The 26557-nt window shown below is 40.1% G+C and overlaps 2 protein-coding genes across 2 annotated transcripts in view; both read right to left on the minus strand.

Moving 5' to 3' along the window:
* Positions 1-287: 287 nt before the first annotated feature.
* ACTA1 (actin alpha 1, skeletal muscle) lies at positions 288-2705 on the minus strand. Its single transcript, XM_065835416.2, has 7 exons — positions 2578-2705; positions 2357-2497; positions 1863-2187; positions 1561-1722; positions 1148-1339; positions 843-1024; positions 288-696 (listed from the first exon to the last, which is right to left on the minus strand). Exons 2-7 carry the CDS (start codon positions 2483-2485, stop codon positions 553-555), a joined length of 1134 nt encoding a protein of 377 aa, XP_065691488.1. The 5' UTR covers positions 2486-2497; positions 2578-2705; the 3' UTR covers positions 288-552.
* Positions 2706-7020: 4315 nt separating this feature from the next.
* The window catches only part of NUP133 (nucleoporin 133), a 34073-nt gene continuing 14536 nt past the window's right edge, over positions 7021-26557 (minus strand). Inside the window, exons 13-26 of the mRNA XM_065835414.2 lie at positions 24836-24999; positions 22947-23041; positions 22589-22813; positions 21529-21651; positions 20982-21081; positions 19703-19945; positions 18372-18505; positions 17534-17692; positions 16029-16164; positions 14085-14203; positions 12495-12575; positions 10514-10578; positions 8302-8390; positions 7021-7271 (exon numbers count right to left, since the gene is read on the minus strand). Of these exons, the coding sequence (XP_065691486.1) occupies positions 7135-7271; positions 8302-8390; positions 10514-10578; positions 12495-12575; positions 14085-14203; positions 16029-16164; positions 17534-17692; positions 18372-18505; positions 19703-19945; positions 20982-21081; positions 21529-21651; positions 22589-22813; positions 22947-23041; positions 24836-24999 (1870 nt within the window). The 3' untranslated portion in view covers positions 7021-7134. The remainder of the gene's footprint in view (positions 7272-8301; positions 8391-10513; positions 10579-12494; positions 12576-14084; positions 14204-16028; positions 16165-17533; positions 17693-18371; positions 18506-19702; positions 19946-20981; positions 21082-21528; positions 21652-22588; positions 22814-22946; positions 23042-24835; positions 25000-26557) is intronic.

Consider the following 26557-nt stretch of genomic DNA (forward strand, 5'->3'; position numbering starts at 1 on the left):
CCCCCTGGGCCTGGGAGGAGCACATTGCAGAGCAGCAGGCACCCACGTTACAGTGGCATGATGCAACACATGGCCACCCCAGCTGCTCTCAGCACAGCCGAGCTGCCCACAACCCAAAGAAGTCACACAGAGGTGGCTCCTCTGGCTGGGATCCTGTCCCCTCACCAGGCCTCCTCCTTCATGGGGAGCTCCAGCCCCACCACCCTTTCTGTTAGACAGCATGCTATGTGAGCAAGTGATGGAAGAAACCCAAGCAAACGACAACAAAAACAACCACAGCAGGGGCGTGACAGAATGACTGATGATTTAATGCTTCTTGAAGTTTTTTGTTTCCTTCCACAGGGCATTGGTTTTAAAAACAAACAAAACGAGGTAAAATAAATTAATTTCTGTACACTTTACATACACTGTGTCACAGGGAGCTTTGCAGCAACAGTAACCAGAAATTGTTACAAAATAGAAAGTTACATGGCTGTTGCAGGTCCTCGGCAGCCTGCAACCTAGAAGGTTGTCATCCTGAGCATGGTTGTCAAAGTGATTATGTAAACATGTTTAGAAGCATTTACGGTGGACAATGGACGGACCAGCTTCATCGTATTCCTGCTTTGTGATCCACATCTGCTGGAAGGTGGACAGGGAGGCCAGGATAGAACCACCGATCCAGACAGAGTACTTACGCTCAGGTGGGGCAATGATCTAGAAAAAGTCAAGAGAGCTGAGATCAGTAAACGAGAAATCACCGCGGGGTGCAGGCACAGGAACACGCACAGCCCTGCACACTGCTTGCAGGGGGGCAGAAGGCAGCTGCTCCTGCGCCTGGATCCTTTGTGCTGCAGGCTTACCTTGATCTTCATCGTGCTGGGGGCCAGGGCTGTGATCTCCTTTTGCATGCGGTCAGCAATACCTGGGTACATGGTGGTACCCCCAGACATGACATTGTTGGCATACAGGTCCTTCCTGATGTCAATGTCGCACTTCATGATGCTGTTGTAGGTGGTCTCATGGATCCCTGCAGACTCCATACCTGGGGGCAGGGAAGGGGACAAGAGCAGACACAAGTTAAGTGCAAAGCAAGAGCTCTACAGGAGGACTTAGGAGAGAGGGGAGAGCCAGTGGGGGAGGAGAAAGGGAAGAGGGGCATACACACCAATGAAGGAAGGCTGGAAGAGGGTTTCTGGGCAGCGGAAACGTTCGTTGCCGATGGTGATGACCTGCCCATCAGGCAGCTCGTAGCTCTTTTCAAGGGAGGAGGAAGAGGCAGCGGTGGCCATCTCGTTCTCAAAGTCCAGGGCCACATAGCACAGCTTCTCCTTGATGTCACGGACAATCTCACGTTCAGCTGCCAGGGGGGAGCAAAGGCATCAGTGATTGCAAAGAAGGAACATGGAATGCTTGCATCTCCTCCACAGGTCTGCTAGGACTCCAGACCCCCAACCACAAGCGAACTTCCAACAGGGGAGCACCCCCAGGGTTTGTAACGGAGTGAGAGGTTGCAGCATCCCTGGAGGTACAAGGGTGGGAAGTGAGGGGGGGCATTTTGAAGGAGGGAACAGTGCTCACCTGTGGTGACAAAGGAATAGCCACGCTCAGTCAGGATCTTCATCAGGTAGTCAGTGAGGTCCCGACCGGCCAGATCCAAGCGCATGATGGCATGGGGCAGGGCATACCCTTCATAGATGGGGACATTGTGTGTCACACCATCACCGGAGTCCAGCACGATACCTGTGGAAACAAGAAGCAGCCACCTGAGACACAGCCCAGGAAGGGCCCTGCCCTGGGGGACAGAGCACTTGCCAGCTGCAGGGCACCAGTCCTGGGCATCCTTGCTTTGGGAAAAGGGCCAGCTGAACACTTGCACTCACCAGTGGTACGGCCAGAGGCATACAGGGACAGCACAGCCTGGATGGCCACATACATGGCAGGGACGTTGAAGGTCTCAAACATGATTTGGGTCATCTTTTCACGGTTGGCTTTGGGGTTAAGGGGGGCCTCAGTGAGCAAGGTGGGGTGCTCCTCAGGGGCCACACGCAGCTCATTGTAGAAGGTGTGGTGCCAGATCTTCTCCATGTCATCCCAGTTCGTGATGATGCCATGTTCAATGGGGTACTTCAGGGTCAGGATACCTCTCTTGCTCTGCGCTTCGTCTCCTACGTAGGAGTCCTTCTGACCCATACCCACCATGACACCCTGCAAGGGAGGAAACAGGGTGCTCAGCAACCTCTCCACGGGCAGCAGCACAGGGCCCCCCAGCAGACCAGACATCCCCCCTCCACACAGAGGTCTGGGAGGCAGTGGGGACTCTCGGCCAGCACTGGGGCAGGGCCGGCGGGATGTTCGGAGGGGGAAGGCGCCCTACCTGGTGGCGGGGGCGGCCCACGATGGAGGGGAACACGGCCCTGGGGGCGTCATCCCCGGCGAAGCCAGCCTTCACCAGGCCGGAGCCGTTGTCGCACACGAGCGCGGTGGTCTCGTCCTCGTCACACATGGTGTGGTTTGTCTGCGGGGGCACAGCAGGGCGGGCTCAGCCTCACGGCCGGCCGGCAGCCGCAGGGCTGGGGCGCTGGGGCCGGGGCTTACCTGGGCTGGCTGCGGGCTCCGCGCGTCGGGCCGCTGACAGAGAGTCCCCCCGCTCCTCGCCGGGTGGCTGGTGGGCCGCCGCCGAGCCTTTTATCGCGGCGGCCGCCGGCCCCCAGGAATGCGGCCCCGGCCGTCGCCATATTTGGGCGTCGGGCCCGGCGCGGCCCCGGCCCGGCGCTGCCCAAAGAAGGCGCTTCTGGCCGCGGCCCAGGTGAGCCAGGCCCGGCCGTATAAGGAGCGTCTGCCGGGCCCCCCCACCCGCGGCCGGGGCCGAAATAATCCCCCGGCACCGCCGGTCCCGTTAAGGGCAAAGCAGGTGGGGGCCGCCGGCGCAGCCCCGCCGGGCGCAGGTCCGGGCCCTCCCGCGGGGGCGGCCGGAGCGGGCCCGGGCCTGGGCCCGCCGGGGCGTGAGGGCGGAGCGGGCCCAGGTCTTGCCGGGGACTCAGCGGGGCCGAGGGACAGTGGGCTGTGAGGGCACGGCCTGCCGCTGCCCCGGCGCTCGGGGCTGCGGGGTCGTTGCCATTTTGTAACGGCGCATGTAGAGGCGGGAGACAGGGAGGCGGACAGGGGTTGTGAGAGAAGCCGAAGGGACAAGGTGGGTCCGTGGTTTGCACATCACGCTGTGGTACATGATGACACATAACAGCCCATGTGAAAGCCACAGCTTTACATGTGTAGTTAAGCCATGTATTTTTTCTTTACTGGGATTTAAAAATGGAAAATAAATGCGGGGGATAACGTCTGTCAAACGCCTGAAGAGGAGCCCAGTGAAGCATTAATCCCAGTGACCGTCTGATCCCAGAGGCCTGACGTGGCCTGAATGCTGGTGCCATTACCCAGTGCCCATTGCTGGCCGCTGAGCTCAGCCGGGCAACGCGGCACCCACCAGCTCACCCTTCCCAAAAGGAGCGCAGTCCCACAGGCAGGTCACCTCTGAGGACCTGAAGGTACTGCGCAAGGGAAGAGGAACAGTTCATCTCCTTCAGCTATCGATATTTAAGCAGAGATTCCATGTGGTACACTTGGAAGATTTCATATAGAAATTCCTGTGACTGATGGAAAGGAGCAGTAACGCAAGCGGATTTGCAGCCCTGCCGATGAATCAATGCAAATCAACCTTCAAGACCTTCTCTGAAAGCACAACTGGCCAAGGGTAAAACCTTTCAAAATTTAAAGAGCAGGAGGGGAGGAAGAAGAAATAATAAGCCAGAAGCGTTCATGCTGTGAGGAGTCTCCTGCAACTGAATGCATTTCTGCAACTGATTTCCTCCACTGCAAGGCAGAGCAGAAGGGCCAACAGAGAACCATACAACTTTTCTTCTCCCCTGTTTAATTTCTGCATCCTTCAGTTTGGCAGCATTCCTCTTTACCCCTGGCTGCTCCCTATTTTATTCTGCTATAGATTTTAATTTCCTGTTAAGTTAGTCTATAAAAGTACAGTTATACTGTTCTTCAACTTCTTGTATCATTCTTCAGTTCTGGCATTGACAACTGGCAGTACAAAAATCGGAAGCCTGAAAGCATTTAAAGGCATCACAGCCATCAAATCTGTTTACAGAACTGTAATGCAGTGTCGTTGATTCCAAAATACGGTCAGTTGTGTTGAATCAGAAATCAAATAACAGGAAGCCTAATGTTGCTGAAAGAGAAACATTCTTAATCCTTCAATGAAATCTAATGCAAGCATAAACCTACTCTATTTCTTCTGTTTCTTTTAACTTTATTCCTACCCCAATCTAGTTTACAGCAAAAACCCAATGGCAATATTAAATTCTTATAGTTCTGCATAAAAGATAATTTTCTGCACTTAAATCTGATATTTAACTGGACTCATGAAATTGATTTGATTTTGGTTTCAAGTCAGAAAACCTTAGCAGCTAGTTTCCAGAAGAGAGCTGAGCACAGAGATCATTATCCACAACACTGAGCTGCTGAAATTGATCACAAATGACAACTGAGGAGCTTTCCTGCTATTCTGGTGACAACAGATAGAAGCGTGGACATCCTGCACTATGTGTATTTTCTATTACTGAGAAAGCAAGTATTTAAGAAACAATGTGTACTTCCTTATTCAAAAGGAGCTATCCATACTCCTTAGGCTGTCTTAACCAAAACCTGAATTTTTTTTTCCAAGTTTGTTGTTGTTACACTTGGATACAACCTAGAGCTCTGGCACGGCCTTTGATATGTGGTGGTAAATGAAGGCATCCTCCCTGTACAGTAATCTGAGACAGCAGTTCTGCACCACAAGAGCTTATTACATAATGAGCTGGAGGACAGCAAGGAGGAACAGCCCCAAATCCCAGACTCTTCAAGTTTCCCAACAGAATATTGACCCAGCTCAACGCTCCTAGCACAAGAACATTAAACTTCAGTTTAGACGTGTGAGTTATTTTAATGAGGTTTTATTTAAGTAAACTCATTGCCGGTAGCCTTCTGTTTTGGCAATAGTCAGCTGGAAAGCCGTTGTACAAATGCCAAATGCCTCCCAACCCAGCAACAGAGTAAAACATTAGCTGCAAGGTCTTCATGGCCGATTGTTTCCCTGAGAACCTGGAGAATGCTTTTACACCATCAGGAATAAACCCAGCCCAGCAGAGCAGCCAGGCACTGTGAAACAAGATTGCTGTGGATGAACAGAAACACCTGGCTTGGGAGCAAGCTGTCTGCAGCCTTCCCTGCCCACCTGGGCAGAACATGGGTGGTCAACAGGAAGGGATGAAATATCCCTAAAGTGTTTTGCTGTGGGCAGTCAATTAATGAGATTCTTCTTCAAGCAGAATTTAAAGAGTCTAGTAAGAGTTCAACTAGAACATATTTCAGCATGGAGTGGCACTCATTTGTTAGATTATTCCCTTACTCCCAGAATGTTAAGTTTCTTAATAATGTGAAACCACCTTTGAAGTGACATTTGAACAAGCAAGTGGAGTTCTAAAGCTTTCAATGACACACTCTTTTGAAGCCACGGCTGGTTGTAGCATGGAGGGTGTTGGTCTCTTCTCCCAAGTAGCAAGTGACAGGATGAAAGAAAATGGCCTCAAGTTGCACGAGCAGAGGTTCACATTGGATATGAGGAAAAAAAATCTTCACAGAAAGGGTTGTCAGGCATTGGAACAGGCTGCTCAGGGAAGTGGTAGAGTCACCATCGCTGGGGTGTTTAAAAGGCGTTTAGATGAGGTTCTTAGGAACATGGTTTAGTGCCAGAGTTAGGTTATGGTTGGACTCAAGGATCCTGAGGGTCTCTTCCAACTGAAATGATTCTATGATTCTTTCTCTCAGCCATGCAAGGCAGCAGAAGAGCAAAGTTCGCTTCTTAGAACAATCTTAGAAGATGACTGCTAGTGCATTTCTTTCCCATATTAGTTAGAACCCCCCTAGATAAATCTATTCTTCCAAACATGTTCAGACTCTCAGCCCAGCTTACTGTATTAGTACAGGGAGGAGGGGAAGCCACAGAAGGGGAGCTGTGCTTTTAAAACTAGAAACTGGATTCTCTTCAACCAGTTTAACTTCTGACCTTCTCAGCTGTTGGATCAAGTTGTTGCAGCAGGCATCAAGCCAGACAAGTAAAACATAAGGGCAAGCAAGTTGCTCTGCAGTCACTCTCTGGCTGTTGAGCTACTTGCAAAAGAAAGCTACAACATGTCAGATTAAAGTACCTTTTATTTAAAGATTAAAATCTGCTGCCAATCAGAATAATTAAAATTGAAAAGTTAAATGGATTTTTTTTTAATCCCATGTCAGAGATAAATCACGGGGGCAGTGGGGTAAAAAAAAAAAAAAAAAAGGAAAATTTGTAGCATCAACCAGTAGAAAACAAGTCACTGGAGTAAGGAAGATCATGCTGGACTCCTGCACTTACATAGCTGCTTTCTAGGTTTCTTCTGAGCCTAGGTTCAAGCAGTTGCTGTGAATTACTACATGGTGAGCTGCCAATCTCATTTTTACATGTATTCTAGAAATCTGGATATAACTTAAAGTTAATAGATAAAATATCAAAATATTTTGAAAAATTTTCATCTTACAGATAGAAACTGAAAGAATGGTGTATTTACTGGAGCAGGGGACTCTGAATGAGAACTGTGCTTTATTTTCTGTCCCAGACAAGCTGAGTGACTAGCAATAAGCCACTTACCCTTTTTGTGCCAGGAACCTTCAATGCAAAATTGAAATTACCTAGTTTCTACAGCATAAAGTGTTGTACAGAGAGGGAGCAGAGTTACCTGACAGAATAATCATTTATTTTTTTCATAAGTTACACAGTCACCCAGCATTCATGTTTTCATTATGTTCTCTCAATTGAAATCACAGCCCCAGTGAAGTAAGAGGAGAAGTTTCCACCTCCTGCAGCAGGTTCCCTGTTGCACCCGGCACAGAAAACAAAAGGTTTTTCTTCTGCCTCCCCGACTGAAGTGTCAACATCTACAAATTTAAGACCAAGTATATCATTCATATAGATTTTATTACAAAGTTTTAGCAAAAAAAGAACAACATGTTAAAAAAGTTTACATGAATTTAACAGTCCTTTAGAAAATGCATTTTAAAAAATGATGAGAATCATGCTTGTCCCTGAACGTAGAGTTCATAGTTTGCCTTCAACACAAATTTGAAGTAACCACTATGTTTCAAGCTGCCAAGTTCGTTCGATTGCATCAGGTCCTCCACCTCCGGTAAATATTCACTTAACTGAACTCCTACAACACAAAACCTTTTATTACAGCACTGATAAAAGTACTTTGAATTAGTTCAGATGATTTTTAAGTAAACACCTGTGCCTGCCTCAGAGTTCAATTATTCTTTTGGAACTGAGATGATCTAACTCTATTATACATGTCAAGAAATACAGTAAAGCTTAAATAACCTCTAAAACTGAGTTTAAAATAAAAAGGTGTTTCCTACCCAAACAGAGCTGCCCAGAGATTTTATAATTAAACCTAAAATTCTTAAACCTTAAATCCAAGTCTTTCTATAACACTTCACCAAAATTAATAAAATAAAATTTTAAAAGGGCAAAAAGGAATATCAGCAATATAATAAATATTTATGTAATCACTTGCAACATTTCAGTCTGGGGTGTGGGAATCTTACAAGAGAGAAGAAATTGACAGGATTGAACACACAAAACCAGAACTGTTCTGAAGAACTTCATTTCTGTATTTTTGACATGGAGCCTTGTCTGTTCTGGAAAAAGTTCATATGCAGTAATATTTGAAACAAACTCTGACTCTAAATTCCTTCCCTCCTCTCCCCCCAGTTGTAATTTCCATGGCCATAATTTCCCATGTTCAGCTTTAACTGGGGATGTTGTGGGTTTTTTTGTGTTTTTTTTTTTTTTTTTCTTGTAGGGAGGGAAAACAACAACAAAAAAGCGCTAAAATAGTTTAAGCTTTTCTGAATGACAGACAAATAGTTATGAATCCCTTATCTTATAAAGGATAAATATTTAACTCCAGAAGACATACTTTACTGTACAGTAAGAAACTGTTAAAAATCCAATGGCTGCCCTACTGAGCAAATAATTACTAGGTCTGCTCATTTCTTATCCCCTCAATATTTTACCAAGATAGAATTAGCTCCATATGACTGAAATTATCCAGCAGAATGCATATGGAAATTTTTATTACTCTGGGAATTTCTTAGCACTACTTTTATATGTGTTCATCTTAAGCAGCTTTTGAAACAACAGTTTCAAGAGGTTCTATTACACTTTAAAGTCCACTTTACCTTCTTTAAGTAGTTTTTGTAGTATTTTCACAAATATGCTATCTTTAGCTCTTTCAATTGGATCATCTTTACCATCTGAACTGGACCATCTGCAAGGCAAGGAATAATTGTGGAATGAATTGCACAGAAGAAATCAAATGAAAACTAACAAGAAAAAATATGCAAAATAATTTGATAAATCATCAAAGGTGATTAAGACATGTTCACATGTGTTATGTGCTTAGCTATATCTCAAAGTAAGAGGTTTTAGCTATCTTGTGTTAATTATTCCTTATTCCAAGAATAAAACTGCAATAAAATTGCACTACTATAACATAGTCTAGTTAGGATAACAGCAATTCTTCCCATCTTCTAAACTGTAAAAGAAAACATTAATTCTTTGATAAAAATCAAAAAATTTATCTATCAAGATAAGGATTACCTATTCTTGGTAATGGTATTTTATGACTGAGATGATACAAATACAGGTTTATTTTTTGGTAGAATAAAGCAAGAGCAGCAATTTGCTAACATTTTTGGAAAAAAAAGCGCTGACGCTGAGAAAAGGAAGGAGGATGCAAAGAATTGTAAGATGTAAGTTGCAGGCCTGTAACAGTACACACAGACACAAAACAAATACAGTTTGCCTCATTTGTGACTAAATGTGAAGGCGAAGACTCACAAATGAAAGTCTCATCTGTTATAAGAAAATCCCAAAGAGATTTTTCTATGAGAAAGATGATTTTAAATGACAATTTTTCATCTTTGCAGAACTTTATGTGTAGCAGCTTTAAGCCAACACCAACCTAACTTCCTTTGCTGTGGTTCTTCAGTTGTGAAAGTTTCCTGTTCCATATGTGAAACCACCAAACAAAACCAGTTCACGTATCGCTCCCTTAACCAACATGAAGCTCCCTGGACCAACGGGACACACTTGCAACAGATCTGGACATGGCTCCCAGGAGCTATTACTGACAAATTCTTGGCACCTCACCACAAACAGTTTTACCCTGTACGTCACGTAAACTCTCAAACTTCTAAGATGTGATCTTTAATTCTACTGGGAAGAATGTGAGGGAAGGAGGGAGTGATCTGAGGAAACAAATCACTCATAGGCACAGACAACACTGTTCAGTGCAAAGTGATCGCAAATTGCATCTGAGTAGCCAGTGGAGTGGACAAAATTTTGTCAGCGTTATATAGGATTTGAATGGTTTAATTATGACACTCAGAACTCTGCTCTTGGCTTGGTAGAAAGGACATAAACCAATGACTGGACTGGTGTCATGCAGGAGTTCTGAATTCTCCTGTCTTGAAAAGAATAGGAAGGGAAAAAACCCACTTGGAATAGTGTGAACCTGTCTCTGCATGTTATTTATGTCATTACCTGACAATAACTTAGCTATGCAAGTAGGAATTTATTTTCTACAGACCACTGCCCTTTAGAATCTATCCTACACATGAGTGTGAATCCAAGTGCTGCTTATTTCCATTTTAATCACAAATGGCAGAGTGCACTTGGAATGTATTCTCTCCTTGTTTTTTCTTTCCTAGGTCCTCTTGGAACATGGATGGGAGCTAGAAAAGCTGTGCAACTTCTGAAAATGAGAAAGGAAAGGGAGGAAATGCCATTTGAGTTATTTAACCTGGGAGAGAACAGTAGCACTGCATGACAAGAAGATTCTTCTGACTAATTGGACTCAGCCTGTGTTTGGTGATGAACATCCATAAGAGGGGCTCTTTTAAGCAGTATTTAAGCCTTTGACCTCTAACAGTCAAGAACACAGCTGTAGCTCAAAAGGGTCATGAATGTGTCAATGTGGTTCAATGGCTAAAAATAAGTGAAATCAAAGTTTGCAAGAGCGACCTCTGCATATGTTTCTTTTAAAAAGCTTCTATTTGAGATGCTTCAAAGTAAAATAAAGCTTCAGCATTGGTCATTTCTTCTACCCTAGCAAAGAGTTCAAGACCGAAAGCTGCATGGGTGCATTTCTATCTTGAGTGCTGAGAATGCATAGTAGGTTGCCAGTAAGCTAAGTGAACAAAGTACTTCAGATTTTTTTTTTTGCTGGTGTTTCACTTTACACATTCAGAACAGATAGTTTCTACTTTACTAAGCTTATACTATGAAATTCAATCTTTTCAGTGAGCCAGACAACAGTATACTAATGCGTAATTCTGGACAAGTCACATCACAAATACTCGTAGTAATTTATATTCATAGTGGGCTTACCCATCTCTTCGGAGAGCCTTACAGAGAATTTTAAGTTTAAGATCATTTACATCCACTTCCTCTTCCTTCAGTTCACAAAAGGAGAAAAGAAAGGCAAGTTAAAATTATTTGTTTTTCAGAAATAATCTGTCACACAGATAACAAAGAATTAGATTCTTCAATTACTGAACATTGTTTTTAAACACATGCGATTTTAACAGGTGACCTGATCAGACTGTTGAAACACCAAAGAGTGTTTGTTTTCATTTAAAAATACGGCTCAGACTTTCTACATGACCACACACTGCTGAAGACTGACTACCTCAGTTTTAAAAAGGGTTGATTTTAAAGCATGTGAACAAGTACCATTTTGTAGAACAGCCTATTCTGGGCAAGTTTTGTTTTAAAATGTGCTGCTAAATGGTGACTGAAGCCAAGGCTTATTTTTTTCAGCATGGCCAACCTAACAAGCATGCATTAGGACCCACATTAGGATGTATGCTTTATGAATATATTACTAAATGTCTTCAAAGATATATACTTGTCTTGGAAAGGCCGTCCCTTCATTGCACAGAAACTGAGATAATTGGTGTCAGAGCCCCCTTTAAAATATAACATCAGAAAAAAAGACCATCTATTTTTTTCCCCATCTCAATGTGCCGAAGCATCACATCTACTTTAAATTCCTCCAATAAAAGAAAGCATGAACTCTTCCATTGAGAAGCCTGGAAACAAGAAGATGGGTCTTGATGTTATCACCATCTCAAATTTGTGCTGAACAGTTCTACTGAAGTTGTTAGAGACTCTCATCTGAGCCAAAAAAATGATTTTGTATCGCATGTTTTTAGAGTGGCACTTATTTTATTTAGATGTAAGAAACCAATATAGTTGTCTCAATGTTCATGAATTGTGTTGACAAAATTTAAGAGGAAAATTAATTTACAAGAAAGAACCAAATGAGTTCACTCAAGTATATTTTACTGCAAAATATTGTTATTTGGACTATTTATGTTGTGAAAACGAAGGGGGAAATTGGAATGCATTTTTTTTCTCTTTTAAAACTAAAGAGAACTCAGAGTAACATGCTACTTTGTGATACTCTTTCCTCAGTACACAAAATATTAAACACATGACAAGTAAACATATTCATACATAAAGCAAAAAAGCCCTAGTTAATAACAGTAATGTTATTAAAAAAAAAATTGATTAAAGAAATGTAATTAAGCAAATTTGAAATAAATTTAAATTTAAAAATAAATTTAATTATAAAAGCATTTTTAATTATCAAATCAGAGTTACTGCAGTCCAACCAAGTGGCACGATGGTGTTTACAAAGTACAACTACAGAGAGGATTTTAACTCAGAGCCCTATCCACACTAGCAGGAATTGGGATAATCATAAAGGAGGTCTCATTTTCAATCAGTTAGAAATACTTTCACTGAAATAATACAACTTTAGCTTTTTAGCAAAGACTGTTAATTCAGGTTGGGTGCTTCTGAGAAGTTGATTTATTCACACTTAGTGGAAAATTACTCCTGACAATATACTAGATGGTAAAACCAGATGCAGTGAGAAAGCAGATCCCAAATCTGTGGTTCAATGCTATTTACATGTTAAAAAGCTGGTGACTATCCCACATTGTCTCATGACAATCAGAGAAACTGCCAAGAAGGAAGACACAAGAGCTAAACTACTGAAAACAGATGATCTTTGTGCTGTTTGGAGAAAGCCTGGAGAAAAGCAAGGCTCTAAAAAAGAAACTATAGACTATAAATGGGAAGCGAAGATGAGGAGTGTCATTTTTCTTAAATGACCTAAACCACATTTTGCATTAAGTATCCAGTGACTTAAAAACAAACTGAAAAAACACATCAGGGGTTATTTTTAATTACTGTACACTAAGCTAATATGTTAACTGCAAATGCACCATCCTAGCTTAAATAATAACAAATAATTTTTTAAAAGTCTCTGGATTAGAAATCCTTCCAAATATTTTCTTACCTCATCAATATATTCCAGTAGATCAAGTGCTTTCTTGAAGTCATACTCGTTGGCCCTTCTGTTCTCATCACATATGTACATCTATGACATGAGAGATTAACATGGAGAATTATTTTTAGCCTACAAACTAATGTAACTGATATCATGGACAACTCATTGTGGGAAGACCACCATGTATTTTCCACTTACATGACCTTCTCATGAAAATATGTCTTGATTCAACTGCAAGTATTTTTATAGTAAGGAATATACTTAAGGTTTTAGAGCGGCATTCCACCTACATGACAATGGTCTGTGGACAAATGATATTGGATATAAGGCTGCTAGGTTTCAAATTTAAGTGCCATTTAAGGCTGTAACATTCCTGGACTACTGTAGCCAGAGCTCAGCTCCACAAATAAGCTCTCAGAATTATTTTGGTAATTAAGCTCAAAGCAGTACTTGAGCACACATACAGCCTTTTACCTTTTAAAAACAGACAAGTTTGCCATCGATATTTCATACTCCGCTCACCCCAAAAATTCTAAATTAGTACTCTAAAAGAAAATTGACATTAACGGTCTTTTTATTTACACTTCCCAAGTTCCATTCTTGCACTGGAAGTAGCAAGTATGAGCATCAGTTTGACAATAGAATTCAGAAGGAAAACTGTCATGGTACCAAGTACTCACCATGTAATGAGTGACACTTCCTCATCTCCTCTAATTCCACAGATAATCTCACTTAAAGACACAGGTAATGACTTCAGAATCTGCTATCAGCCTTGTTTACATTCTAGTTTTCTTAGAACAAGTGCACTGACAACTTTTGATTTTCCACAGGATTACAGGAAAAGGAGGCACAAAACTGACACCAAGACAGGACCTGATTTGTTTTACAAGGTATTGTTGTTGCTCATCAAATCTTATTTCTGTGCATCACTGGATGGCAAAAATATGCTGCAAACAAGGCAGAAACAATAAGGCTACTGGCTGCTGGCTACCACCAGCAAGGGGTGTGGAAAGGGAGTCAGCACCATTAGTGATCCCAGGACTGCAGCAGTTCATGTTTCTGTTTCAATGTGGGCTGGAAGGGTTGGTTTGTTTGTTTTTGAAAAAAACCCAAACAAATAAAAAAGGTAGAAAGACTTTAAGTGCCTCTTCGCAACAGGTGACCAAAAGCCTCTTCCTGCTTCTAGCCCTTTCTTTTTCTAGATTGCAGCATCCTTCTCCACTAAGGTGGAATTCTAACTCCTTCTGCCTTCCAAGTTCTGTCCTACTGAGAATGTAAGGGAAGGTAAAAATTCTCTCATATCTAAAAACTGGCTTAGACCAGTAAATCAGCCTCTGGCACTGATTTGATTTTCTTCTTCTCCTAGCAGCACTGTAAGGCACATGTTCAACAAAAAGGAACTTGAACTAAAACCAGCATTCTGAAGCCTGGTGTTGGTAGAAACTAAGCAAAGATTAAAAAATTAATGTATAAGATCTTTAGGTGCTTAGCAAGTCATGGAAGGGATAAAGACAGCTGTGATCTTCTCACTTATCACACAGAGGCAGAAAACATACTGGAACTTCACCTGTGCAATGAAGCAAAACAGGAGATACTTACATCAATGAGCTGAGATACAGACAACACTGGCATATCATTGAGGTTCAGCTGTTTCTCTGCCAGTAATTGTTCAGGAAGCGTCTCTTGATGTAACAGAAAGCGTTCCTGTTCCGATATTTCTTGTAGTCATTTAAGGAAATGAATGTTTCATGTTATTAGAATGCAATAATAAATTATTTGGAACAGTAATAACTGTCAAGTCACAATATTATTCAGGTCTACAAGTGTTTGTTATGAAGCGTTTTATTTGGACCCTTATCTATGTTCCTGAAGCACAGAAATACTTCCACTTCCATACTGTCATCCAGGTGAACTATTTCTTACTTTCCACTCAGGCTTCCAGTGCAATGCAGACTGATAACCCTTCTCAAAATCACAAAATAAATACACAGGATTGGAGGGAAGTTTTTGCACTATGCAGGAAAGCTGGTCGCAGTTTTTAGGAGCTCCATTTTGACAGAAGATTTGTGCCATTGCCCTGCTCCATCTCATTAATTATCCTATTTTGATTGTTTTATTTTCCAGTACAATCTGCTTTAGGCTTATAAATTATTACTCAGAAACAATCCAAACAGAATCATTTCAGCCACAGCATGTGAACCCTGCCCTGTCCCCTGCAAGTTCCATTGCTTGGTAGAAAGAAGCATTTTATCTGTCTAAATAAAAAAGCAGAATGCAGCAGAAATAATTATTCTTTATCAATAGAAAACTGATACACAAAGAACATAAGTTTTAAAAGCTATGTCATGTGTCATATAGAAATGTGTAGCAGAGTAAAGTCCAGACCAAGTTTTGAGAGTCCATTACTCTACTGAAATAAAGCTCTGATTTCCCCATTTTCCTACAGTTTTCCTATTTAGAGATGAGATTCTTCACATTAGCAGAGGGTTTTCTCACAGCCATGAGAAAAATAAATTTTTACTTCAAGGTTTCATGCAATGCTATATAATTTAAAGGACAGAGAACATTATTACAAGTTAAAAATAATTTGTGAAGCCTACTTAATTATCACAATAATCGCCTGCCTTTTTCAACAGGATTTCTTTTAAGAATTGTAAAAACATACAAGGATAGATGTGCAGATAAATAGAATGAAGCTTGAGTAATATTCATGAGTAGTATTTCAAAGCTTCCCCCTGGTGGCCAGTACTAGCATAACTATTAGTGTAGAATTGCTTTTTCACAAAATCATAGCAACACATGCTGCACAAACTGTATCGGGAAAAGGGTATTTCCCAAAGTGACAGGAAAGCAGAGCAGTGGAACTGTTGCATTTGGCAATGAAGCAAAATAGGCATCCCTACTTCTCCCATTAACAACTGTTAAGGAAGTTTCTTTTCCCCAGGTTTCCGCTTTCGGTTAAAGCATAACGAAGCAACGTCACTTTAACCTTTCTAGACACAAAGAGTAAGATGCTGAGAAAGCACTTCTTGATCACAAGTGTATACTTTGCGGGCACATTATCACAATATGACACAGTTACAAGACTTCTTTGTACAGCCCAAGAGTCTCGAGGCTTGAGAATAATTCAAAACTGAGAGCTATTCAATAAACAGGCTTTAAGAAACAGAATAACTTTTACCTTGCATCTGAAATATAAAATGCAGCTTCATCTACTTCAAAACTGTCTAATGACTTCTCAAAAAGACTGTGCAGCTTGTTATGTATGCCAATATTTTGTGTGCTATTAGAAAAAGCGAAAAGGTACAAATGCCCCTCAATCATAATCCTAACTCACAAGTGAGGGTGAAAATACTACAGTTACTGCCTCATGCTGTCTTCCTGCAAATAGCACAATCAACCTGTATTGCCTACCACATTAAGTTAGAGACTCAGACTAATAGATTAACTATCTGCCAAATTAAATAGGTTAAATATCTGCAAAATTCTAATTTAATAACTTCAGTAGTCTATTCTTCACTGTGCTCTGTTTTTATTTCTTACCTTCTATTTTCTCTTGCAGTATATCTTCTGAGAAGTCAGATGCCAGCGCAGCTAATTTGCTCAAGCCAAGAAGTGTTTTCTTCTTTGCAAAGTATCGGGTCTCCATATTTGCCAAAGTCTGCAATGTTCTGTGAGCCTGAAATTAATAAAGATGTTATAAATCAGTTTTAGACTTTAACATCAGAAGGTTAACAGATAAAGATTTACTCTGAACTGCAGTCTCACAGATATTGTTTGTAATACTATAACCCACATTTTTAAAAGTTGTACAACTTGCACATTAAAACTTTGCAATACACTCTTCAGGAAGAGAAAAACGGCTCTACTCCAATTATATCCAAAGAACATTTTCATTAGTAATCACAAAAAAGTTATCTTATGATCAAAGGATGAATTGTTTTTGCCATAAGAATCAGGCAAATACGCTTTGACAGGACAACTTCGCATATTGATTGATTTATTTGTTAACTCAGGAATTTGAAAACCAGCATTATCACTGCAGTAACCAAACGTTTAGGCAAGAATTTATATGCCTGTTGGACAAAGAACAGAAAATTTCTGAGCACCTACTCAGAAATAAACTATTCAGACTGAATTACTTGTGTATTTTAGAATCCTTGTCCCCTCTTCATAGTGCATTGCTGGGAAAGACAAAACCTCAGTCAACACAAATGGAAAGCTACAAGACTCTCTGGATGGTTTCTGTTGTTGTTTGTTGGGGTTTTTTGTTGGCTTGTTTTGAGGTTGTGTGTGGATTTTTTTAAGGGGCATAAAGTATTATCAACCTATAATTTGCAATAGGATAAACATTTCCATGCACTGCATGCTTAATAGATGTGCACATGGATTGAAAGAAGCAGTATTTCTTTAGAATTAGTTTATTTGCTAAATTGAAACACATTTGGGAATCTAGCAGAGGGAAGGGGAGACCGACCAACAGGAACTAGGGAATGAATAACACGGCAGCCTACAAGGCAACAAAGAATCCAATGTCACATTAACCCATCCACATGCTCATTAGCTACTAAAAAGATAATACTGCTTTTATACTACAAGTAGAAAATCTATTGATTACTTTAATCACTTTTGTGATACCTCCAAATTATTTCTCTTTAAATAGTTAGTTTTGAAATTTCAGTTTTTCCCTTGCTGGATAATCTGATGACCCCATTAATATTCCCTGTAAACTGTCAATTCCACAAAAGTGCTGATCACAAAGCCACATAAAACTTCCTTGATACAAAATACTAGTCACCAGCAAGGGATGAAAAGCAGTCCTAATTTCCATTACATGGTGCAGCGGCTTAGATGACATACCAGTGGGTGCCTGGAAGGAGGCTGTTGGAACCACACTAATGATACATGTCATCTCTCCCTTAAGTCACTTAGATAAACTGTCATCTGATGATGATGACAAATCAGAACTAGATCATTTGCCGACTTGTATATGTACTTGACTCATTTAACATATGGTATTTCAGTTTGGTTGTATTAAGGAATCCTACCTTTTGCAAATCCTGACTATTAATTTCATGCAACCAGCTCAGATGTTCATGAGCTTGCAAGAAACTGGCCAGCTGTCCGTGCTGAGCAATAGGCTGAGACAACAGCTTCCCTCGCTTTCCTTTTTCTAAATACCAGCGAAACAGGAAATCTGAAAAATTCTGAAGATAACAGGAATATGAGTAGATTTATAAAGTTACATTTAAACACCTTGTTTGTCTTTTAAGGCAAAATGTTTCATAAAATACAATTGGTAAGAACCTGCTTAACAAAACAAGACACACATGCATGAAAATAACATCCTGTTGATGAAAAAACTTAAAGAGTTCTGACAGAAATAGTCTCAAAAGAATGGATCAGCTACAGTGCAAGAGATGCTGATACACACGGCAGGGTTTATCCTTCCACTGAAGTGAAGGAACTGCCAAATGTAAATTCTTAAACGAAGAATGGAAATGGGTATCACATCACCCACAATACAAATCTTATTTATCTGTTTCTTCCCCCTCCCCTCAGAACTCTGTGCTTACTACTTTCTTTCATATGTAAGTTTGCTTCTGCTATCACTGTTTTTGAAACATTCCCTCCCATCTCCAGCTGAACCTACAACTCTCAATCGTTATAAAAAACTAATGACTTGGTTGGCAGTCTCAGGGTAAAATACACCAGTGAGTTCTGCACAGTGAATCTTGACTCCAATCTTCCACATTACCCCATATGTATATGGAAATACATATGTATTAAAAAAAGCAGGACATGCCCCCAGTCATAACTTTTGCGGCGTTTCAGGTGCAAATGTATCATAAAACACCAGCTGAAGGAATTAAAAAAAAGAGTTACCTGATCTGCGAACTGACTCATGTAACGCTGTAATCTGGCCTGGTTGTCTGTCTCCTCACACATTTGCACCAGGATATCAAAGTCACAGTATTTCTCTGCTAAAGCAGCCGCCATCTGATACTGTCCCAGGGAAACTAAGTAACCAAGAAGAAAAGGAAGTTTTATCAAACAAGCTCATCTTTGGCTGTTGGGTGACTGAGAGCAGAGACCAGAAAAAAGAAAATAAATGTCAAGTGTTTACGGAGATATTACACATTCCCAAAGAAACATTTGCCTCACTGCATCCATAGCCTGTGCACATGCAAGCTTACGTACCTACCACTCTGTCCGCCAATACAAGAGGGAAGAAGAAAAGGTTAGAGTACTAAATCGCCAGTATACATCCTATTTTCTCTGAAAATCAGCAGCATCTGCTATTTGCAATTTTGGCAGAGAGAAAAAAGTCAACCCATGACATAATATCTGAAGTAATATCCATTTAATTGTGCAAAGTGACAAAGCAGCAAGCAAAGGCTTTTGATAACAAACAGAGCAAGTAAAGGTAACATACTTTGAATACAAACCCTATTATTTAAAATGCTTCATTTTGGTTCAAATGCATAAGAGTTAGCAGAACACACAACTAAGTTTGTAAAGAAATATTAACTTCAGACTGAACATAAGGATATAAAATGTATTTACAAATAACAGAGCCCACAAATGTAGTAAAACTGACAATGATAGTTTAAAGAGACTTTCTAAGGTTTAAGAATGTTAGAAGGCAGTGATTATTAAACTGTTCTATTTACAGCGTTCATTTTTAGTCTAAAAATTAAACTTTATAAGCTTACTAAAATGTATTTGCTCAGAGTTATTTCCACTTAACCAGTGGTCTTTGCTTTCAAGTCCTCATTAAAGATTTGACCACACCTGACAGGGTAAACAGTGGGCTTGATTATTAAATAATCAAGATTTGAAAAGTAATTATTTCTTGATAAACACTAAACAAAGTTTCAGGCATATATATTTATGTCAACTAGTGACAATATAAACATTTAGAAAACCATCAGCCGGCTGGCACTTGATAAATTCCTGCCAGAAAAATATAATAAGTTAGCAAAAACGTCAAGCAGTAATGTGTCTTATTAGAGGTATGGGCACAGGTGGTGTCTTGGATGCAATTCTGTCATCTGTTGTTATTTTGTAAATATCCCAAACATCATTAAAACAGCTACTTACACTCTGAAGGCAAATATGTAAAACAAATAAAAATCATACACAGATGCCATTTACTCCATCAGATTTGCATGGAACTTTTAATCCTTGTACAAAGGAAAACTGACAGTACTTACGGAGAGGAGACAAGAGTTCTGATCTTTTCTGCACATACTCCATTTCCACGTTGCTGTATCGCTCTTGATCAGCAGGGCGGTCCACAGATTTCAGCTGAGAAACGTAGCCATCCAGAAAACAATCCAGCAGTGCCAGCAGCTGCTCAGCCACCACGCTGCGGAGGTTACTGTCCACCTGGGGATACACCATCTTCAGAATGACGCCGTGCTGACGGATTATTGCTGCACGAAGGCCACTAGATGCTTGGGGAAACAACACAGTGAACATTAAAACAATAATCCTATCACCACAGGAATCTATGCTGAAGTATAACAAGAAGATTACTACACACAATTAAGAAAAATAAACAACAACCCAGAAAGAAAAGAAGCTAATAAACATTTTCATTTTAAAAAATAAAAGAAAAATCATTTTAAAAAACCCACAACAAAAAAAAACCTCAAACAACAAACCACAAACACATACTCCCATCTACCTTTGCATATTACATTTGGCCAAAATGTAGTAAACAAAAAAGAACGGAAACAAAACCACCCCCTGAACTACATCATCAAATATCAATGCCAGCTATTTTTCAGAAGAAAATAATCACTTGCATGATCTGTAAGCAAAGTAGGGAATACCCACAAGGAAAAGGCAACTTCTGTTAACCTGATTTAAATACTTGGATGTAGTCGTCAAGACTTAACACACCAAAATATTTCTGCACAGATCCTGCTTTTCAAAAGATCTTTATCTTGGGCGCACTAAACAAGTACATTATATACGTAGAGACCACAGGGAAGCTTAAGCCCCAACTAGGAAGTGTTTGCTTCTGCAAACATTTGTTCTGATAGTTTTTCACATTATTAAACCATCAAAATAAAACACTTAAGGAAGCAGAGAATCATCAGTCCTTTTAAAACAGTTATAGATTCCACTTTACGATTCTTTTTAATGTTATGTATCCCATAGGTCTGCCAACCAGAACCAGTACATACTAAAAAAATAACAACGACAACAACAAGCTTTGCCTCCCAAACTTTGTTGTCAAATTTGCAATGCAGGTTTTAAAGAATTATCATCAATACTGGAAACAAATAAGTGTTCATTAGTGTTCATTGGTTCATTTCATTTGCCAAATTAAACCTTTAGCAGCTTCTTTGCTTGCTGACAATCTTGTAGCAGCTTTTAACAGCAAGTTGTAACATTAAGATTTAAATTCTTGTGTTCTGAAACTCATTAAAATATTTTTGTTTAGGATAGACAATTAATAAAATTGTAATAACAAATTCTCACCTGTCCACGGAATGTATTCAGGTTCTCTTTCTGGAAGGTCTCCTGTTTTATACAGAGAGGCTCTAGATTGACGATACTGACAGGCAGCTTGTAGCATGTCCTATTTAATGACAAAGACAGAAGAACTTTTAAGTCTGCCTGCATATACACAGACCGTAAAAGATGTTGTTTTTCCTAATTCTGAAATATTATTTTAATATCCTCCTTCTTTCTACACCATGCAGTTGTACAGAAGAGCACAGACTGCACAAGAAGCCTCAGTGCTCAAACATAAGCTCTTCACTCTTTGCTACATACTCACGCTTTGACAACTTCCAACAATGCTGCAACTTCTCAAATTCTCTTCAGCAGTGGGTCAGGAGGAAAAAGAATGTCCCTAATTCTGCATGAGTCCATCTTTTCCTTTCTAATATATTTGGACAGGTGAAAAGTGCACTCACTTCTGCTCTCATATCAGTAACCCAGTTGTACTGCACTCAACTTGCTGAGTGCTCTTCAATATTTACCCTCCCCTCCCACAAACATTCCAGTCAATGCAGTTCTATACCTTAATGATGTTGTTCACATTGACAACTATCTGGGCCCACTCAATTGATTCAATAGCTGTGTCTTTCAGGATTTGTTCCTCTTCTTCCAGCAAGCATTCAAAGATGGAATCTATCTGTGACACCTTAAAGACAGAAGGAAAAATTGCACTGAGCACAAACATACCCATCACCACCTGACACCTGAAAGCTAAGTTATGAGTTGGATAGAAAAAGAAACAGGATATTAGTAGAAACCACATCAATAGGCAAAAAAAATAAAAGGTATTAACTACTCAAATGGATAATGAAATCACCAGCTTATATTTCATGCAATACTTGGAACACAAGAACTGCCTTATTTCTGGACTTAAGTCTGGAAAAACAAACAAACTTTTTTTGAAAGCAACTCCATAAACTTTAATTAAGCATATTCCTCCATATTATTCTGAAACATTTGGCAGTAGAATTTTTGTTAGACAAAGTATACTGGATAACATATCTGCTTTAAAATAGTCAACTATCATTTCTATTTTCTTTTATATTTATTTTTCTCCACTATCAACTACTGTCCTCTGCAGGAAAAAGCCTCCTAAGAATAAATGTTTTGGGGACAGCTCTTCTCAAGAATAAAGAAAGAAATAAAGACTGGAATGCAGCATAAACTGAGAACTAGCTTACATTCACTAACGTTAGAGCGGATAAAAAATTATGAGAAACTGAACTGATACAATTCCATCCAGGACAGTTCAACAAAGCAGCCCTCCTATCTGGAAAGCTTCACATTCTTCAGTACACCCCTCAAAAATGATAATTTAGCATATGTCTTCTGACGTGCCAGAGAATTTCACTTGTCTTTTTCACTGCTCATTCATGTAGTTTAGTTGGAAACTGTAACAACTTCAGTTCTGCTTCGTGAAATTTGCCAGAACTAATGTTTTACCTGCAGACACAAATCATGCACACTGAAGAGAGGTAAATACTACCTCACTATCCTTATTTAAAGGGAAATTGTGTGAAGTTGAATTGATTTTTAAGAGGATGCTATACTATACAATGATTCAGAAATAATGGGTTTCTTACCTCTCGAAAGAACACATCTGCAGGGGTAAGACTTGGTGGAATGTCACACTCCCTTTTGTTTAATGCCATCAGTATAGCAGCGTTCACCAGATCAGGCAGCCTGGAGTGGTGATTCTTGAGAACAATCGCTGCTGCCAGTTTCTCTGCATGCTCACAGAGCAACAACCGAGTTGCCATCGGCATTCCTCGTACTGGAAAACTGCCCAGACGTTCAAATACACCAACCTTTTATTAACAAAAAAAAACCAAAACACAACACACCACATGAAATTTAAACAGCATTCTAGAAGAATTTCTATAAGGCAAAATAATACTCTACTGTGTGCATGCTGATATCAAAAGAACACTAGAATTTTACCTTATGAAGAAACTCAATGAAGAAGGAATGTGCTTTTGTCTTATCCTCTAGCTGATGGAGAAGAATGAGAGATGTGTTGCTGAAACCAGCTGCTTCTAAAAAGAGAAAAATCTTTAGTGTAACCGCATTGGTACTTTTAAAATAAAATATATGTACACGCATTTATACATTATTTACCATGCTATTTTCAATGTGAACTCTACCATAGCTGAAGTAAAGCCTTTATAAGAAATCATAGAAAAGTTTGGGTTGGAAAGGGCCTTTAAAAGTCACTTATTCCAATCCTCTGCAATGAGCAGGGACATCTTCAACTAGATCAGGTTGCTCAGAGCTCCATCAAGTATCTTTACATCAGTATAACTATTCTGAAGCACTCAATTCATTATTCTGCTAAAATAGCAGCTCACCAGCTTATTCAAGTTTTAGTAAGATTCAGATTCAAATTTTTATCTTCATTGTGGACCAGTTATTGCTAAATTCATTATGCCCCAGGTCACAGCTACTAAAAAATAAAGTGTTCACAGGCATTCAGACCTAATTACTCTGCAGTGCCTCTGCAATTCCTCCGCACAAGATAAGTAGCTGCCCACCATGGTCCTCTGCAACTGAGCTTGCATCTGAAGAGCCAGCTAACATTTCTGTCCAGACCATCATGTCCTTAAAGGAGTCAGTGAGGATGGTGGAAGCTTCCTCAGGAAGCCCATGACTGGGAAAAGTCAGCATGGACTCAACAAGGGCAAATTGTGCTTGACAAAACTGATCACCTTCTGCAAAGTAACCTCCTCAGTTGATGTGGGATGAGTGGTGGACACAGTCTGCCTGGGTTTCTCCAAAGCTTTTGATTTTGTTTCCCACAGCCACCTCCTAGGGAAACTGATGCATTACAGTCTAGACAAGTTGTCTGTGTGGTGGATGTGGAACTGGTTGACAGACCATACCCAGAGGGTGGTGGCAAATGGTTCCTTTTCAAACTAGCAACCTGTCAACAGTGGGATCCCCCAGGGACCGATATTGGGTCCAACATTGTTCAACATCTTCATAAGTGATCCTGATGATGGGATCAAGCGTACCCTGATGAAGTTTGCTAATAACACCAAGCTGAGCAGGGAAGTGGACACTCTGGAAGAGGGAGCCATCCTGCAGGAAGAGCTGGATAGGTTGGAAGAGTGGGCTAACAAGAACCTTACAAAAGTTCGACAAGGACAAGTGTAAGGTCTTGCATCTGGGAGAACAAAACCCAGGAGTGCAGCACAGGCTGGGATCTACCCAGCTGGAGAGCAGCTCAGGGGAAAGGGACCTGGGGATCCTGGTGGACAGCAAGCTCAGTATGAATGACCAGTGTGCTGCTGCTGTGGCTAAGAAAGCCAACAGGGTGTCAGTTTGCATCAACGGGAGCATCACCAGCAGAGACAAAGAAGTCATTAAGTCACTCTGCTCAGTGCTTGTGATAAAATTACAATTTAAGCTTTGAAAACAAGGCACAGGTGTCCTTTGCCCTCTACCACAACTAGATAGATATATTTCCAGGAAGGCTAAAAGATGTATCTTATGACACTACCAGATAAACTTGCAGCCTACTGTGGTTAGGTCTTGACTTCATGTAGTAAATGCAAACAGCAAAGAAAACCAATTTCTGAGATGGGTATTCGTCAGGGAATCCACGGACCCACCGTAGTCCCCCACATCTCAGAAATTGTAATTTTATCTAGAGTTAATATAGACAGTTTTTCACAAAACAAAACAAAAACAACAAAAAAAACCCAACACAAGCAAAAAAACCCAACCAACCAACACCAAAAAACCCCCACAACAAACAAACAAACAAAATTAAAAAAACCCACAACAAACAACCCACATAACAAACAACAAAAACCCCAACACGTGTTTACCTTCAGGTACAGATTCAGCCCATCTTGGATCAGAGGCAGGGTAATCATCCATTAAGTCCACACTGATCTGAGTCACTGCCCTGTCCAGTTCACCATCAGAATCCATATCTGTGTCACCTGGAAAAAGTTCAGCTACCATGCTCTGTGCATTGAGTATATCTTTCCTGAAACAAAAGAAACACAAAGTTATGTGAAATAAGAATGATAGGATTACAGGAACAAGAACCACTCAGTTAATCAGATTTTCTGACATGCTTTTGTGAAGTGCTTTAGATTATAAACATAAAACACTGCTTGGGCTCTCTTTAAACCACTTATGGATAACAAGTATTCCAATTCTTTTAAAGCAAGTAGCCTGCACAATTTATAAAACCAAAAGCACAAGTCAGGAACTGTTTCAAGTCACTTTTTATTTTATTACCCCTATTGCTATTATTTAAGAGAAAAGATTCATCATACAGACCTGTCTGGATGTTTCTGGTAGCTAAGTCACCAAATTTCTATTGCTTACTTTAAAATATTCTCAAGAGTACATGTAATCACTCCCATAAATGGCAATAGACTAAAAGTTTTCAGGGAAACGGTTCAGCAAATCTAACAAGTTATTCTTATTATAATTTCAAAGCATCCTATTCTGTTCAGGTTAATGAGTAAAACAGCAAGAAGCATCCAAATGCTCCAGCCTCTATCTAAGGTATGAAGTTCTGCTGAAGAACTCTATGTAAGAAGTATGCAATATTCACAAAAAGCACTGATTTGATCTCATGACTAAAAAATTAATAGTATTCCAACTGAGAAGGGATACTGTGATTCCAATATATTATCTGATTTTGGAATTATTTCTATTTTTCATGAGACTTTCAGTTTGAGTGTTTATACCTATACTTTAAAAACCTGGATTATACTGAATCTTCTAATAAACAAACTTTCACTATTTGCACTGCATCAGCTGCTTGGCCATCTGGACAGGCCATTGCTACATCTGTTCTGTGGAGGATTTCTCCATTCATTTTAGCATACTATTTTTTCTGGAAAAATTCTAAAACAATACTATACACAAATTATTAATTTTTCTACTTTCATAAAAATAATCCTAATATTAATCAAAATAACATTAAACTTTCATACTGTTTCACATTGTTTTCCTTGCCACCTCCTACTTTCCTCTGACCTTGTTTCAAACCCTCTTGTCCACATCCTGGCATATCAACTTTTGTATTTGTTATCTGTGCTCTCAGATCGTAGCTACTCCAGTCACCTGAGGACTACAGACATCTCCAGCAGCAGTTCTGTTTACTGACATCTATTTCTCAATACATGTAGATTTTCTTTCTAAATTCTGTGCATGTTTACAGATCTTGTCTTGACAACCTTTATTATATGTGCCTAATCCCCCTCATAATCCTCACACACAGTTCTATCCCAAAAGCATCCTGACTTCCTGTTATCTTAAATCTGTTCTTCCCAAGTTTTAAGATTCTTTAAGGCGATTAGTGTTAAGAGGTTGTTTTTTTTTTTTTTTTAATACATATTGAAAACAATCCCCTCTAAATATAATTAATCTAAATCTACAACTGTTTATCTTCTTATCTCTCCTCTTCTTCCTTTGTTTACATCATTCAACTTACAACCTTTCAGAGGCATTCCTTGCCTCCCAACTGTGGCGCTGCTTTAATCAGGATAGTTCGATGAACAGTGGATTTCTTTCCACTCCCCTCATAT

The sequence above is a fragment of the Patagioenas fasciata genome, chromosome 3 (genome assembly GCF_037038585.1).
Source record: "Patagioenas fasciata isolate bPatFas1 chromosome 3, bPatFas1.hap1, whole genome shotgun sequence".
In the NCBI taxonomy this organism is placed as follows: domain Eukaryota; kingdom Metazoa; phylum Chordata; class Aves; order Columbiformes; family Columbidae; genus Patagioenas; species Patagioenas fasciata.